The 15,804-nt window shown below is 43.5% G+C and overlaps 2 protein-coding genes across 8 annotated transcripts in view; one reads left to right on the top strand and one right to left on the bottom strand.

Moving 5' to 3' along the window:
• The window catches only part of CRELD1 (CRELD disulfide isomerase 1), a 73,160-nt gene that overhangs the window by 7,428 nt on the left and 49,928 nt on the right, over window positions 1-15,804 (top strand). For 4 of the 6 annotated variants that reach the window (XM_075831695.1, XM_075831696.1, XM_075831698.1 and 1 more), the window contains 2 exons: window positions 182-319; window positions 1,213-3,173. In XM_075831695.1, the coding sequence (XP_075687810.1) occupies window positions 182-319; window positions 1,213-1,433 (359 nt within the window). In that variant the 3' untranslated portion in view covers window positions 1,434-3,173. Of the gene's footprint in view, window positions 1-181; window positions 320-1,212; window positions 3,174-15,804 lie in introns of those variants that run through there. The other 2 variants (XR_012849750.1, XM_075831699.1) reach the window with 1 other exon arrangement.
• Window positions 3,598-10,786, bottom strand: LOC142656794 (uncharacterized). 2 transcript variants are annotated; one of them, XM_075831705.1, is made up of 7 exons: window positions 10,498-10,786; window positions 9,204-9,243; window positions 8,048-8,175; window positions 7,081-7,208; window positions 6,518-6,577; window positions 5,316-5,505; window positions 3,598-3,907 (listed from the first exon to the last, which is right to left on the bottom strand). In XM_075831705.1, exons 2-7 carry the CDS (start codon window positions 9,211-9,213, stop codon window positions 3,797-3,799), a joined length of 627 nt encoding a protein of 208 aa, XP_075687820.1. In that variant the 5' UTR covers window positions 9,214-9,243; window positions 10,498-10,786; the 3' UTR covers window positions 3,598-3,796. The 2 variants fall into 2 exon arrangements, with proteins under 2 accessions (XP_075687820.1, XP_075687819.1); XM_075831704.1 differs by having other exon boundaries at window positions 10,509-10,785.

Below are 15,804 nucleotides of genomic sequence, written 5' to 3' on the forward strand. Positions count from 1 at the left end.
TTCGGGCTGCCTCCGGGCATCGGATGTTGTGCAGTGGACGGTTGCTGCCACAAGGTGTCACTGCTGTGCCCACAATGTCAAGTGAGTGGGATTTTGCAGCAGTTCCACCATGATGTGACCTCACCGTCTATTACTATTGGTCTAAACCTTGTCATTTACTGATTTCTTGTGTATGTTACAGATGTGGACGAGTGCGACAATGAGATTCCCAAGTGTAAAGGTTTACGGGAGGAGTGTGTGAACACGGAGGGAAGTTACACCTGTGTCTGTGAGAAGGGTTATTCCAGAATCGATGGATCGTGTAGATACGACAATAAAGGTAATAGAAAGAAAAAAAAAAAAAAAAAAGTAATACTATAATTTTATGCATCAGCTGTCCAATCTGTGTCCAGCTCCAGTACATATCAGGGAATCGCTTATAATACAATTACCTAAGGTGGTTATTATAACTGATGTCGTCCGTAGAATACATGAGCTGGTTATGGCGGCCTGTGTTATGTCTGTGGACCGCTCATAGAGGATACTGCTGCGGCTGGCGGCACATTTTATCGGCTTTTTGAGGCCGTTGCTATAGTTTATGGCAAAAAATCATTAGTAAGTGTGAATATGTGAAACTTTTTAACCTATCTTATGGGAAAGTGTCATGTTTTCTCGCCTTTCTGCACCCTTTATTTACCCTTTCCCTGCCTGCAGGTGCTCTAAAAATGTTCTGAAACCTCCGTCTCTTAAAAAAATAAATAATAATTTGTGTAAATAAGAGACTGGGAGGAGAGGAGGGGGATGCAGCTGCAGTTTTTCTCAGTTTGTGAGACTGAATGCTGAGAGAGGGAGGGGGGAGCAGCACAATGGAGACATGTGCTCTGAGCCAATCACATAACACAGCTCTGACATCACACCAGGAAGAGCCCGCCCACTCTTTAAGCTCGGGGAGGGGCTACCCACAACCTTTCTGACTGCTCTACATCTTGTAATACGTCTCCAGCTGCCTAAAGGAGAACAGATGATGCCACATATATTGTAGGGAGTAAAGCTGCCCGTACACATAGCGTCCATGGGTCGGTAGTGTGCCGCAAGGCAAAACCGCACAAGTTTTCACGTATAGTCACTGTTTTGTAATCGCAAAAGCACGTGCGGTACTGCCACTTATCACATTACAAGCGCATGCCAGGGCGTTGTTACTCGTTACGTAACTTGTTTTTTCTCTTTGGAAAGATGACTCTGAGAAAGGCCTGTTTGATGACATCACAGATGATGAGGTGGTTGTCCTGCAGCAGATGTTCTTCGGGGTGGTCATCTGCGCTCTTGCCACATTAGCGGCCAAAGGAGACATGGTCTTTACCGCCATCTTCATTGGAGCTGTGGCGGCCATGGCTGGATACTGGTTCTCGGAGAAAAGCGACAGAGTGCTAGATGGCTTTATGAAAGGGAGATAGCTTCAGGTGTGATGGACCAGACTGTCTACGGAGCCCCTCTCTGCTTCACCCATGGGGCCCCAAAGAGCTTGTGATACAGTCCTGCAGAGATGGACAAGGACTGGTATGGTAACCAAGGCTAAGTTTTAGAAGAAGCAAAGTTTCCCCCCCCCCCCCCCCTTATATTGTAGAAGACACATAAGCACAGACGACTTCACGAAACCACTGATCGCTATGATCTATAGAATCATTCTATGCTGAAGATTCGGAACAAAATTATTATTATTTTTTCATAGGAATCCAGCAATTTTAGAGATTTTTAGTTATCTGGTATCTCCACCATGGATGAGGAGACCAAGGACCTATTAAGGATTTATTTTAGAAACTCGCTATATGTATCTCCCCCAGCTTGACCTATCAGAATGTGGCCTTTTATGATTTGTCCGTTGCACTTTGACCAGGCTGTACGGCACTAACGGGGTTAAGAGGTGACCTAGAGAGTCTTCAGCATTGGTGGGAGGTTGTCACCAGTGTAGGGATCCTATTGGAAGGACAAAGACTCAAGAGTTGGGAAGACGGTCCTGAATACTCGTTGTGGCTCGCCCTTTGTTGGTGTCTCCTTTACAGAAGCGGATGTGAAGGTGTGAACTTCAACCTGTGGATTATAATATTTATAAGATAACGGTGCTGCTCCTTTAATAGGGGTAGCTCTAGGTGGACTAAGGGGTGGACGGCTTTATGTTTTCCTTTGTTGTAGTGTTTTTTTTTTCACCGCAACCTGTTAAGGGTTAATTCAAAAGTTTTGGGAGTTCCCATAACATACATTTTTGAAGGGAATGTTTTTACTTTTACAACTTGTTTTTTCTGTCTCTAAAATTGAAAAAATGAAGCAACCTTTCAAATACTCTATGGTTCTATAATCTACAGTTTTGTGTATATCCTCCTATGCAGATCTGCGTCTCTATGGTTACAGACTACAAAACAAACCCTGTGTAGTCTGATGCTCCTGTCATATGTTACTCTGTTCCCTCAGCCCTCTTTTATTGATAAACTACAGACACCAGAAGAAGGAACAGAGTAACACATGACTGCAAGATCAGACTACACATGGGTTGTTTTGTAGTCTGTAACCATGGAGACACATAGGTCTGCAGAAATCTTAGATATTTGGCCCGCTGTAGGCAAATTAAGTCTCCTATAGGTGGCTTATACCGCAATGGCAGAGGGTGATGGGCTTATTTTACTGGATCCTGGATAGGTCGGTACAATGTATGAGCATCATAAAATGTTTCAGTATTTTATTCTTGCTCCCCCTTCCGCACACACACGGCGCTTCAACCCATGAGAAAATATGGGCAGGGGTTATAATGACTTGATTTTTTTGTATTTTTTTTTTTTTATGGTTTATATTCTTTGAATTTTAAATATCCCAGTAATAATAATACATCTGGGGAGATGGTGGGTCCGAATTCATATCAGCAAGAGCCATTATTAAGGAGTGATGAACTTGCATGTTACCTGTTACGTCAGTGGTCTCCGACCAGCGGCTCTCCGCCTGCTGCGAAACTACAACACCCAGCATGCCTTTGGCTGCCAGGGTATGCTGGGAGTTGTAGTGTCCAACAGTCGGTGAGCCACAGGTTGGGGATAACTGTATTGCGTTACTTTTTTATTTATTTTTTATTTCCTGTATGTTTGTTTTTCGATCTGCTGTTTGTCTTTTATTTATTTATCTCAGGATAATAAACTTATTTAAACCTTTTTATTATCTGAATGTCCCTCCGTGAGGATCTCAGGACTGGAGATCTGCTGAGTAAAGCGCTGGCATCCCATTGAAGAACACTATAATCAGCCTTACTACAGCCTGAAATGGCTGATAAAAGAGAACAGTAAATGTTAAATAAAGAGGGTCTTTAAATTTTTCAATGACAAGCATTAGTTTCTAGTCATGTGACTGCCTCATCCAATGGCTCTAGTGTCTTACACGTACAACGTTAGAGCTGTTCGTTATTGCAGTCACATGACCGCTGGATATGAAGTCCCATGTAAGCGTTGTTTATATGGGTCTATGGCTTTTTATGAGTCAGGGCCTTGACACATAGCTTTTAAGTATATAATAGTAAGTGACAATTTGCATAAAATGACTAATATACATATATTTACATATTAATAAAAAAAATAACTATTTCCAAAAAAAACCTTTTAATGACTGGTTCACCTATATTCAACAGTGTGGCCAGTGCTATATGCACCCTGCTACCAATATTTGGGCATTTCAGGTTGGCACTGGGTCTGATGCCTCCTCTGTGATGCTTTTACCATATTGTAGGATAATTCTCGCAGATAACGGGATCGCTGGTTCCATGCCCTACGGTCAGCGCTGCCTATTTCAGTGTTCCACTCCAGTTAATTGGGTTATATTGCAGCAGTTCTCTCTCCTTTAGCGTCTCCATGGATCGGGTCAGGCGGTTTTCTTGCCATTTGCTCTCCATTAACTAAAAGAAGAAATCGTATAAGGGCCGCATTCACAAAGCAGCTGGTTGCTATTGGAAACCGTTGACAAGATTGTTGACAGATACCCTTTAAAGCTTAGCTGAACTCCTATAATGCAGGGGAAAAGTTAGTCTTTACTACATCGTTGTACTATACACTTCCCAGAATATAAATTCCCAGAGGAAGCTCTGTACAGACACTGAACAAGTAGGGGGTGCTGTGAGATTTTAGCTTCCAAAACAGTGAGAGCAGCTCTGGAGTATAATACAGGATAAGTAATGTAATATATGTACACAGTGACTCCACCAGCAGAATAGTGAGTGCGGCTCTGGAGTATAATACAGGATGTAACTCAGGATCAGTACAGGATAAGTAATGTAATGTATGTACACAGTGACTCCACCAGCAGAATAGTGAGTGCAGCTCTGGAGTATAATACAGAATGTAACTCAGGATCAGTACAGGATAAGTAATGTAATGTATGTACACAGTGACTCCACCAGCAGAATAGTGAGTGCGGCTCTGGAGTATAATACAGGATGTAACTCAGGATCAGTACAGGATAAGTAATGTAATGTATGTACACAGTGACTCCACCAGCAGAATAGTGAGTGCAGCTCTGGAGTATAATACAGGATGTAACTCAGGATCAGTACAGGATAAGTAATGTAATGTATGTACACAGTGACTCCACCAGCAGAATAGTGAGCGCAGCTCTGGAGTATAATACAGGATGTAACTCAGGATAAGTAATGTATGTACACAGTGACTTATCTCTTTATGTAGTAAATATGTAAAATGGCAGATATATCCCTTAAAGGGTAACTAAATGTTCAAAAACTTCTGACATGTCATATTGACATGTCAGAAGTTTTGATTGGTGGGAGTCCGAGCGCTGAGACCCCACCAATCGCTAAAACTAAGTGGCAGAAGCGCTCGTGTGAGCGCTTAGCCGCTTAATTCCTGTTTGGCTTTTTCCGGTGTACAGGCTCAATAGAAAGTGTATGAGCCCCTGTACACCGTTACATCGAACCGAAACTGAGCGGTCCCCGTTTGTAAAGTACACCCGGTAAGAGGTAGGGCAGGTCATCCTTTATCTGGGCGCTTTGTTGCCGTACTATGCTGGCCGCAACTATGTCACGTAACCGGCCAATTCTTACAGCGTCTGCTGTGTGGACCGCTAGTCTCCTTCATTATGCATTCCTATGAAACTCACATTGAGCGTCTTGTAGGAATACATAGTGAGAGTCCTTCGGTCCACACAGCAGACAATGTAAGAAATGGCCGGTCACATGACATAATTTCGACAACAAAGCGCCCGGTAAGAGGATGACCTGCCAAACCTCATACCGGGTGTACTTTACAAATGGGGGCCGCAATAGAAAAAAATCACTGGAGTGTGTGACTCACCCTCTTGTTCTCGTCCCGGTATCTCCGCAGGAAGAAGGCCTTTGCTCTTTCCTGCTCTAGGTCTTGAAACACCGCAAACCGGTCGGCTTCTTTTAAGGCTTCTAGTTCCTTGCTTTGACTGGCCAGCACCTCTCTGGCTATGGTCCACTTTTCACTCATTTGTTTCTTGAGCAATTGCCTAATTTCTCTCCTGAGATATAAAAATATATTCATTGGGCTGAGAGTAGTCCTTTCAGTGTCCATTACAATGTAAAAACTATTTGTAACATCATCTAGGCTGAGATATAAGCACTTAAAGTTACAGGCCCAAAGCCTGAGGCTGCACTACAGAGAGATTCTGATGACAACATGGCTCCTTCTGATTTCTGTCAGGTTTTGTGTTGCCGTGGAGACCATGTGTGGATCCAAATCACTATAAGGGTATGTGCACACACAAAATCAAAAACGTCTGAAAATCAAGGTCGTTTTTGGAGTTTTTTTCCTATAGAGTCTATGAAAAACTGCTCCAAAAACGGAACAGAATGCCGTTTTTCCCATTGAAATCAATAGGCAGATGTTTGGAGGTGTTCTGCTTACGACGATTTTTCAGCCAAAAATCAATGGGAGGCGGAAAATCCTGTGAGGCTCGTTTCTGAGCGTTTTTCGCCTGAGATCCTTGCATTAACTTCAATGGCTGCGGGTGAAAAACGCCACAAAAAAAACAGTTGAAAAATATGTGCCTAAATTCCTGAAGGCATTCTGATACAGATTTATTTTCTGCCTGCAAAAAACTATCCTGATTTTCATGCGACTGTCCCATAAACGGGACCTCAAAAGGGGGCAGAGTGTGTGCCTATTCTATCAAAATGGACATGTATGGATCGTTTTTGGAGCTTTCCTGGGCGTGGCTTAAAATGTCAATGCAAAAGTATGCTACTGCCAACTGGGCACTGGGCCTAAAGGTAAACTTTACATGTGTCCTCCTTTCCGGATCCAATTTTGATATTTAAAGGGATTGTTTGCGTTTGTTAGTAGGGTCATTGCTTGCACAGGTTAGGTCCTCCAGAACAAGAGACGCTCTTTGTAGCCAATATCCGCTTTGACTAATAGGGTGCAGAACAGGGGATACCTTTCTATTAACTCAAGATTCCCTAAAAACCAAATGCGCTGCCGCCACGCGGAGTTTTGTCCAATTTGCAAGATTGAACGCGGCCATTACTCACCTGTATTCTTCTTTCTCTGTTGCGGTGCCATAAAATGGCCGTCTCCAGCCCTGGTGAAATCTAGTAAAACACAGGAAGTTATGACAAGATTATTTACATTTTTTAAATTGTCGCTGGACAGATAATTTGCCTTCTTTTCTGTCTTGTACTGGTTCCAAGTATTTAAGTTTTTTTCCTTCTGCAGGACCATGAAATAATCATCATCATCTACCTGCAGCTTGGACTATATGACACACCGCCATCTAGTGGTGTAGTCTGGCATAGACAGCTGGCGCCAGATGGCGCTGTGGTACCTGCTGTATCAGTTTGTAGAATTTCTAGTCCTGATTTGTAGCGAGATTGCCTGATGACGGGCGGCGTCTACAGATGGTTTTTATTTGGTCTTGTCTTCAATGAGTGTCGGAAGACAAGAAGGGATTATAGGTTTCATTTTTTAAGTGGAAGTAAAAGTAAGTACACCCCAGTACGCCACATGTGATTTGAAAAAGAAGGGGACCTTCACACTAATATGGTACTACTCCCTGGTGAGGCCAGAGGCCCACGACCTGCCAGTCTGCTCTCACCTGCTGTATTCTTTTTGCTGCATGTTCATGACCCTCTGCTGGTTGTGATGATGGGCAGCCACGGTCTCCAGACTCACTATTCTTCTCCTCACACCTGGGGGGTGCAGGGGATTTAGACGTTGGGGGAACTGCAAGACAACAAAAAAACCCAGAAGCTAAGAAACAGATGTCTTCCTCCTAAGTGTCCTAGATTTAGAGGAACAGTCCTGGATTCTGCTCCATTTCCTGGGTGTCTCACCATGCGACTTAGCCCAGCAGCCATTAGAGCTGCAAAATGAATAATTTCTCATATGTATAGCCAGCAGGGGGCAGCATTGCCCTTTGAGCAAAATAGTTTTGAACCAGTGCGGAAACATGGAAGGGGAGTAATTTGTGAGTGGTTCTGTTATGGGGGTACTGCGACATCTGGAAAAGGGGCTATGGATTGAAGGTCTGAACAGGTCTATATTAGGGAGGTTGGGCACTAGCTGGCACAATAATGGGTGTGGGTAAAAGCAGAAGAGGCAGTGGGCGGGTCTAAGAGGGTAGAGTCAACGAGGGCCGACATAAACTTGTAGCAGGCCCTGAGCACTGGGTGTATGCAGAGAGGATAAACTGGCCAATTGGTAAAGATGGCGCTAGATGAGGGAGGTGCTAGATGACAAGCATCTCACTTTCTTTAAACTAGCCCCTGGAGAGCAATGGGCCCATGGATTGTCTTTACACAGGGGCCATCTTCTATCTGTCATCACCCTGTGCCCATGAGTATATATGGCAGCTTCCATCCACTACCTCAGCCCTTATGCCACTCAGCAGCACTGAGAGAGCTTATATGCCACACCATTTTTTACACCATTAGGGGGCAGACTTGCACCCACTAGTTGGTCCCTTATATTACATCCACAAAAATAATTTGCAGGCAGTAACTGATCTAGAGGAAGGGAAGACTTTTATGTTAGTGTATATTATCATGTATACAAATACATACCATACATGTTTGTGATACGGCTGCTGTGGGCACTGCTGGGAGGCACAAAGGAGTAATCGGGCATCTTCTTTTAGGTGTATTGAAGTTTCCCAATGTGACAATGGGAGTACTGGGCAAGGACAACCCTCCTGAAAGAACGGTACAGTCCTCATTAATACTTGTTCACCCATAGGTGGCGCTATAGCTTCATTTATAACATTTTCTTTCACACCTGCTGTAAAGCGCTGCCTCCAGTGAAACGTCTGAGCCGTCTATGAATTATATTATTTTTCTTTATTATTTTATTTTTCTGTCATTTTTATTATTTAATTTGACGCTAAACAAACAAACAATAGGAATATTTTTATACGTAAATTAGATTAAAATGTTATCTTATAAAACAACGTGAAAATCTTTGTCCTCACTTATAACATGAATGACACCTCACTGCCTCCTACAAAATCAGCACGCTCCTCTCCTGAAATACCATGTGCTGCTGTGGACTCTTCACCATCTGTCTGTGAGCTTTCGGTTTTCTCCTTTCATCTCTACACTTCATGACACTGCAGTCCTGTCTTTAATTACATCACTACAAGATCGGCCCGCTCCTTTCTCCTGAAATACTCTGTGCCGCTGGGAGCCTACTTCTTCCACTATCTATAACCTTCTGTTTGTCACCATTCCTGAGGCATAACTTGAGGCTCCTGGGCCCCAATACAAAATCTGCAACAGGGCCCGCCACCTATTATGTGCCGTTTATATCACTGGTGTCTTCATATGTGGCAGCGGGGCCCCTCTATGCACAGGATCCAGATACAACTGTTACCTCTGCACCCCCTAAAGCTACTCCCCTGCTTCGTTCCTATCCTTACATCGTGACCCTGCCACATGCACCCTGTCCTCACTAACATCATGATACTGCCTCCCACAATATTCAGCAACTTACTGATTCCTAAAGTACTCTGTGCTGCTGCGGACTTGTGTTCCACTTGTGTCCATTCCACTCTTGCCTCATGATACTGCCCCCTGTCACATACAGCCCTGTCCTCATTATCATTATCACTTGAAAAGAACTGTCTTTCAAAAGATCAGCGCAATCATCTCCTGAAATACTCTGTGCTGCTTTCACGATCTAATTGACTACAGGGTGGTCACTCAGCTACTCCCCAGTACTCACTCAGGCTCATTCTGTGGCCTCGCAGGGGACGTCTGTGTTCCTGTAATGACAATGCGGACTGTTAGTAAATGTCACCGACAAGTAGTAACTTGTACAGAGACCTGACAACTCTGCATGAGGGGACGGAGTGGGGGCCGCAGGTATACAAAACATTTATCATTGGGAGCAAACTATAAGACCCACTTAACCCTGTCATTGCTGAAACACAATGGTGGAGATTTAGATATCAGCACTTTGAGAAAAATTTCCAAAAAATCCCTATATAAATAATTGAGTTGTCAGAGATTCTATTCATTTGCTTTTCTGCTTCTGGGAAAGCTGGGTGACATTCAATATGACGCCCAGATTTAGATGGTCAGGAAAACTGTCTAGTTATTCAATGGTCACCCGTGAGTCGCCCATCACTGGCCCGCCACCTCAATGTGCCCGATGGGGACACAAAATAACATATGCAAAAATTCTGACGTATATTTTTCTAGGAAAGGTGAATGACGGCCAATATGGCGGCCACTACGGTTTTCATAGGGATTACCGCTCAGCAAATATTACTAGATACACAATATATCACTGCCTGACTACACAGACGTGCCATTCAGGAGCCTGGGAAATCTGGGGGACAACCCATGTTAGAGCTGAAATGGCGGCCATATTGTTGGTTACCCAGCTTTCCGAGAAACAGACAAAACTATTATTTAACAAGTGAAAACACTGGAACCAATACCGCCTAGAAGATCTGAGGATCAACAGCAAGGATAAAATGAATACAAAATTTACCGCACAAAATACGCCAAAAAATGGAGTACATTTATTATTTTATTACGTGTTTTGCCGTTTTTACGCCTCCCTCGTCAGTTTTTAAACGTGTCTAAAAAATGGTCGTGGCTAAGGCTCTGCTTACGAGAAGAATAGCGCACAATGTAGCGATATTCTCCCTGGCAACATGACGGGACCAGACAGACCCTATTATAAGTCAAAGGGGGTCCGTCGGGCACCATTGGTGTCCGTCGTGCGATGGATCCGGCACTCTGTCAATTTCATATTTTTTTTGCTCCTATGACGGAACAGAAAAACGGAAAAAAAACAGCTCAGATGCAAACTGTGCCGAATCTATTAAAGACGCGTGCCGTTAATTGGTGCGAATTGTTGATGCATACCGTGTGCGCCATTTTCATCCACAAGCAAGCATCCTAAATCCCCCCAATTGATTATAATTATAAATTGCAGCTGCTGCAGAACCTCTTGAATAATGCATTCCAGGCTCATATAAAAATAATGTGAAAAACTTGCCGCTCACATCGCGCTCACCTGGTGTCCCCGGCAGTCCGGACTCCACTTATAGCCGATAATGTTGATTGTTCATGAGCGTTTGATGGCGGATCCTGTACGTGGGATTAAAGTGTTACTTTCTGGGCCGGTACCTCCCTCCTCCCTCTCGGCTCGCTCCTTTGTGTCTATTCTGGCTCATTGCTCTACTGTTTGCATCATGTGATCTGCTTCTCCTGGAGACCAAGTGACAATAGGGCCCGGCCAAGTGACAATCTCCAACATGAGAGCTGGTCCGGGGACTCCCACAGAGGGGACTGTGATGCCAAGGAATGCAGATTACAATCCCCGGGCAAGGGGGGGGACGGGGGACGGGACAGATTGTCTGTAAAGGGTTAAATCTGCTGGCAGTGAAAAGAGAGAAATAATTGGCCACTTTGTGTTCCTGTCACTGTGAAAGTAAACAAATCACTCCAGAGGTATAATTTACTTTACTTTTGCCAGTGCTGAGGTTTTACAACTTTAAAGGGTGTGCAACTTTTTAATAGTATCTAAAAAAAAATATATAATCTACCGTTTTGTGTATAGAGCTCCTATGCAGATCTATGTGTCTCCATGGTTACAGACTACAAACAAACCCAGTGTAGTCTGATACTGCAATCGTGTTACTACCTTCCCCCTCTTCTAATGTCTTTTCCGTAGGATCCCTTAATAGAAACCTTGACACTTTTGCATGGAGGTCATTTACAGTTGCTCTCTGTTTCTGGCTAATAGAGGGACCCCCCCCCCCCCTCTATGATGTCCAAGGGCATAGCTATAGGGGCTGGAGAGGTAGGAGTCGCACCTGGTCCCTGGTGCTTGAGGGGCCCAAACGCCGCTCTGCCACATAAGAAAACACCAGTAATCTAATGGCCCATGGTAGGGGGGGGGGGGGGTCTAGTTATAGATCTACATTGGGGCCTGGGATGGCCGACTGAACACATGACTGCAGGGTCCAGATCTGTGCCTGAAACCACCGCGTATAAGTCTGATATTAATCACCGTCCCCATGGGAACATTTCTATGGTAACACGGAGCGATAATCTCACATTTTGTACAGAATATTATTCTGTCACTACAGGGGACATTATAGTGAGAGCAGAGGTCAGACCACCGGGGTAATGAAGACGTCCAAACCGCTTCTCACAGGGAGGACCAGGAGAGATCTTGTCAGACACGCTGGTCCTAAACATAGTAGAGAAATAAAAAAATACATGTATATAAGAGATTTACATCCATCTATCCTATCTATCTATCCTATCTATCTCATATCTATCTATCTATCTATCTATCTATCTATCTATCTATCTATCTATCTATCTCATATCTATCTATCTATCTATCTATCTATCTATCTATCTATCTATCTATCTATCTATCTATCTATCTATCTATCGCATATCTATCTATCTATCTATCTATCTATCTATCTATCTCATATCTATCTATCTCATATCTATCTCTATCTATCTATCTATCTATCTATCTATCTATCTATCTATCTATCTATCTATCTATCTATCTATCTCATATCTATCTATCTATCTATCTATCTATCTATCTATCTATCTATCTATCTATCTATCTATCTATCGCATATCTATCTATCTATCTATCTATCTATCTATCGCATATCTATCTATCTATCTATCTATCTATCTATCTATCTATCTATCTATCTATCTATCTATCATCTATCTATCTCTCTCATATCTATCTATCTATCTATCTATCTATCTATCTATCTATCTATCTATCTATCTATCTATCTATCTATCTATCTATCTATCTCATATCTATCTATCTATCTATCTATCTATCTATCTATCTATCTATCTATCTATCTATCTATCTCATATCTATCTATCTATCTATCTATCTATATCTCATATCTATCTATCTCATATCTATCTATCTATCTCATATCTATCTATCTATCTATCTATCTATCTATCTATCTATCTATCTATCTCATATCTATCTATCTATCTATCTATCTATCTATCTATCTATCTATCTATCTATCTATCTATCTATCTATCTATCTATCATCTATCAAGCTCTTTTATTGCCTATTTAATCCAGATACCTGGTGTCCATTAAGTGGTGGCTTCGACTAATCTACTGGTGAGGGGTAGAAGAAGGTAGGTGTCCGCCTAGTACACCACCTTGCCACACTGTGAGGGGGGGGGGGGGCATGCAATGTGTCTTATCTGCCTAGGGCACCAAAATACCTTATCCCGGCCTTGGGGGCACCCACTGATATGAATAGTAAAGTGTGTCTTCTCAGCTACCGGTACTGTCTACTGCCGGGGTCAGCAACCTTCGGCACTCCAGCTGTTATAAAACTACGATTCCCAGCATACCCTGACAGCCTTTGACTGGAATACTACAGACTTTGGTTATCAGTGTATGCTGGGAGTTGTAGTTTCAGAACAGCTAGAGAGCTGATGGTTGCTGACCCCTGGTCTAATTGCTTGACCAGTCAGTCCGGCCCGGATATAGACTGTAGATTTAATGTATATTTTTATGAATTCACCAGTAGTCTGGATAGTTCCAAAGGTTCAGAAACTTTTTTTCACAATCACAACACAATACTTGGTTGAGGGCCGAACCCTTTCACGTGGGGAATATCGGTACATTGATTATACTAATGACAGGATAATCCCCTAGAATTGTAACCAGCAGAAAGTCATTGTAGTTCTAGATACAATGATGGGGATACAATGATGTGGATACAATGATGGGTATACAATGATGGGTATACAATGATGTGGATACAATGATGTGGATACAATGATGGGGATACAATGATGGGGATGCAATGATGTGGATACAATGGCTGTTGCTGTAGTCATTTGGTATTAGAGATCTGACAAGGTAGAAGCAGAAATGTATTGTCCAGAGAGATACAGACTGTGCCCAACATGCAGAACGTACTGGACAAACATGTTATACTGGTTCATAGGGGTCGCATCACGTCACCAGCGTACTGTGTCTTTAAGAAGCATCCAGGGAGTTTACATTACCGGATCATATATTGTTTCCAAATACATATCTAATATAGGTGAAAAATATATTGTCTGTTCTCAGAATATAAGAAGCAGGGTCCACAGCAGCACAGAGCACTTCAGAAAACAACTTTTGTGAGAGGCAATTCATTCCTGGGATGACGTTAGTGGGGCCAGGGATGCATGTGACGGGGTCATGATGTGCAGAGCGGGAATGAAGACAAGTGGGAGGTCACAGTGGAAAAATATAGAGGGGCCCCAGCATCACAGAGTATTTCATGAATGCAGTGTACTGATCGTGCTGGTGGCAGTGTGACCTGATGATCTTAATGATGACAGGGCTGCATGTGACAGGGCAATGTTATCATGTGAAGAGGGAAATGGAGACAAGCAGGAGGTCACAAACTAGTAATAGAAGAAACTGTCCCCACAGCAGCACAGAGTAATTTAGGAATGTGCTGATGGGGGGGGGGGCATGTGACTGTTTACTCATGTGATTATGTTAGTGAGAACAGGGCTGTATGTGACAGGAGCTGTGTCATAATTTCAGGCAGTAAATAGAATCAAGTGGAAGGCAGGGCCCCCAAGCAGCACAGAGCATTTCAGTGGAGAAGTGTGTTGATCATGTGTGAAGCAGTGACCTGTCCACTACACTGCAAAGCCAGAGAAGCAAGTTAGAGGCAGTGTCATTATTTGAGGAGGGGGAATAGAGAGAACAGTAGAAGAAATATTGTCCCCAGCATCACAGAGTATTTAAGTGCTGATATATAGTTGACCCCTGCTTCCATTTGTGGAGCCACAGGTTACTTTAGTACAGTAGTTTACAGGTCTTATTCCAACTCCCTGGAAACAAACCGTCTCTATTCACTTCTGAGTCGCATTATGACGACCTCACGTGTTTGATTTATGGCCTCCTCAAACAAGTAAAACCTCACGTAACAAAAGTCAGTGTGACCGCCGCTCCTGTCTGGACAACGCGACCTCCGCGCCTATTTGTCGAATACTCAGTAAAAAAAACAATGGAGGCATTAGACGTGCTGACCGCTGCTGCTGGCTTTCTATGGGGACACTGGGAACTAAATGACATGAAATTCCCAATAATCACAGATCCCCGCGCCGTTCCTCTTGTGCCAACTCGCTAACAATTCTATTCAGATTCCAGGTGACAGCCCCCATTGTCACTATTAAAGAGGTCCGGTCACCTCTCCTGACATGTCTGTTTTAGTAAATACTTATATTTCCCATGAGGATCTTTTCTTAGAAAGCTGCATTGTTCAATTCCCCTAGTATCCCTCCTGGAAATTTCGGAATCAATTAACAACTGGGAGGTACCAATCCCCGTGTCAAAGGGGCGTGTCCTTACACAGTCTCACTCTGTCAGCACTGATTGGACATTGTCAGTCTGTGTACGGACACCCCCCCAACTGGTAACACCCAGGTATCAATAAATTAATACATTTCTAGGAGGAACAACAGAGGAATAGCACATGCAAGTATTTACTTAGGCCCCACGGCTGTTTTTAGCCGTAATTACGGATCCTTAATGAAAGTAGATAATCTGCGGACCCATTCAATTCTATAGACCACGGACACCTCTCCGTATATTTACGGATGTGTGTCAGCCGTAGAAATGATCCACAAAGTATAGAACATGTCCTATTCTTGTCCGCCATCGTCCACAAAAAGTCTATGGACTGCCATGGATGTGCATCGATACCTGACCGTAATTCGGAAGCGTTGCTATGTGATGGCAGGGGATTCCCCAAGAAAATGGCACCTGATCCATCATGTAAGCTTTTCAAGTGCTTGGGTCATGTTGGTGACATCATTTGTAGCCTCTCTTTTTCTTTTTGCGGATCCTTAAATACGGATGCACCACGGACTGTATTTGCGGACAGCGTGCCAGATATGTGGATGACTACGGATCCGTATTTGCGGTCAGTATAAAACACTACGGTCGTGTGAATGGGGCCTAAGATATGTCAGGAGAGTTGAGGGGATCGGAGGACCTCCGTTCTCGAGATAGGTGCCGATCCCAGACATATCCCCAGTTTGCAGCTGATTGCTTGGGGCCCCAGCAGTAGGACACCATGTGATCTTCTTAGGGTATGTTCACATGACAGATTTTTCCGACGGAAATGGTCAAGATTCCGCAGCAGAGGTCCGAGGCCGACCCTCAAGTTTCTGCAGCGGATTTGCAGTTTCCGCTACACCTCAATTCTACAAGACCAATGAGGCGTCCTGTGCGGGACATAAAGCAGTCGTGCTCTCGTATGTTGTTCGCTGCC

Source organism: Rhinoderma darwinii, chromosome 7, assembly GCF_050947455.1.
Source record: "Rhinoderma darwinii isolate aRhiDar2 chromosome 7, aRhiDar2.hap1, whole genome shotgun sequence".
Lineage (NCBI taxonomy): Eukaryota > Metazoa > Chordata > Amphibia > Anura > Rhinodermatidae > Rhinoderma > Rhinoderma darwinii.

Excerpts from the sequence above, each read along its gene's own strand:
- LOC142656794 (XM_075831705.1), bottom strand. Across the intron at positions 7,209-8,047 it reads CCGTATCACAAACATGTATG|TTCCCCCAACGTCTAAATCC; the intron begins GTATGTATTTGT and ends GTTGTCTTGCAG. Across the intron at positions 5,506-6,517 it reads ACAGAGAAAGAAGAATACAG|GAGAGAAATTAGGCAATTGC; the intron begins GTGAGTAATGGC and ends TTTATATCTCAG.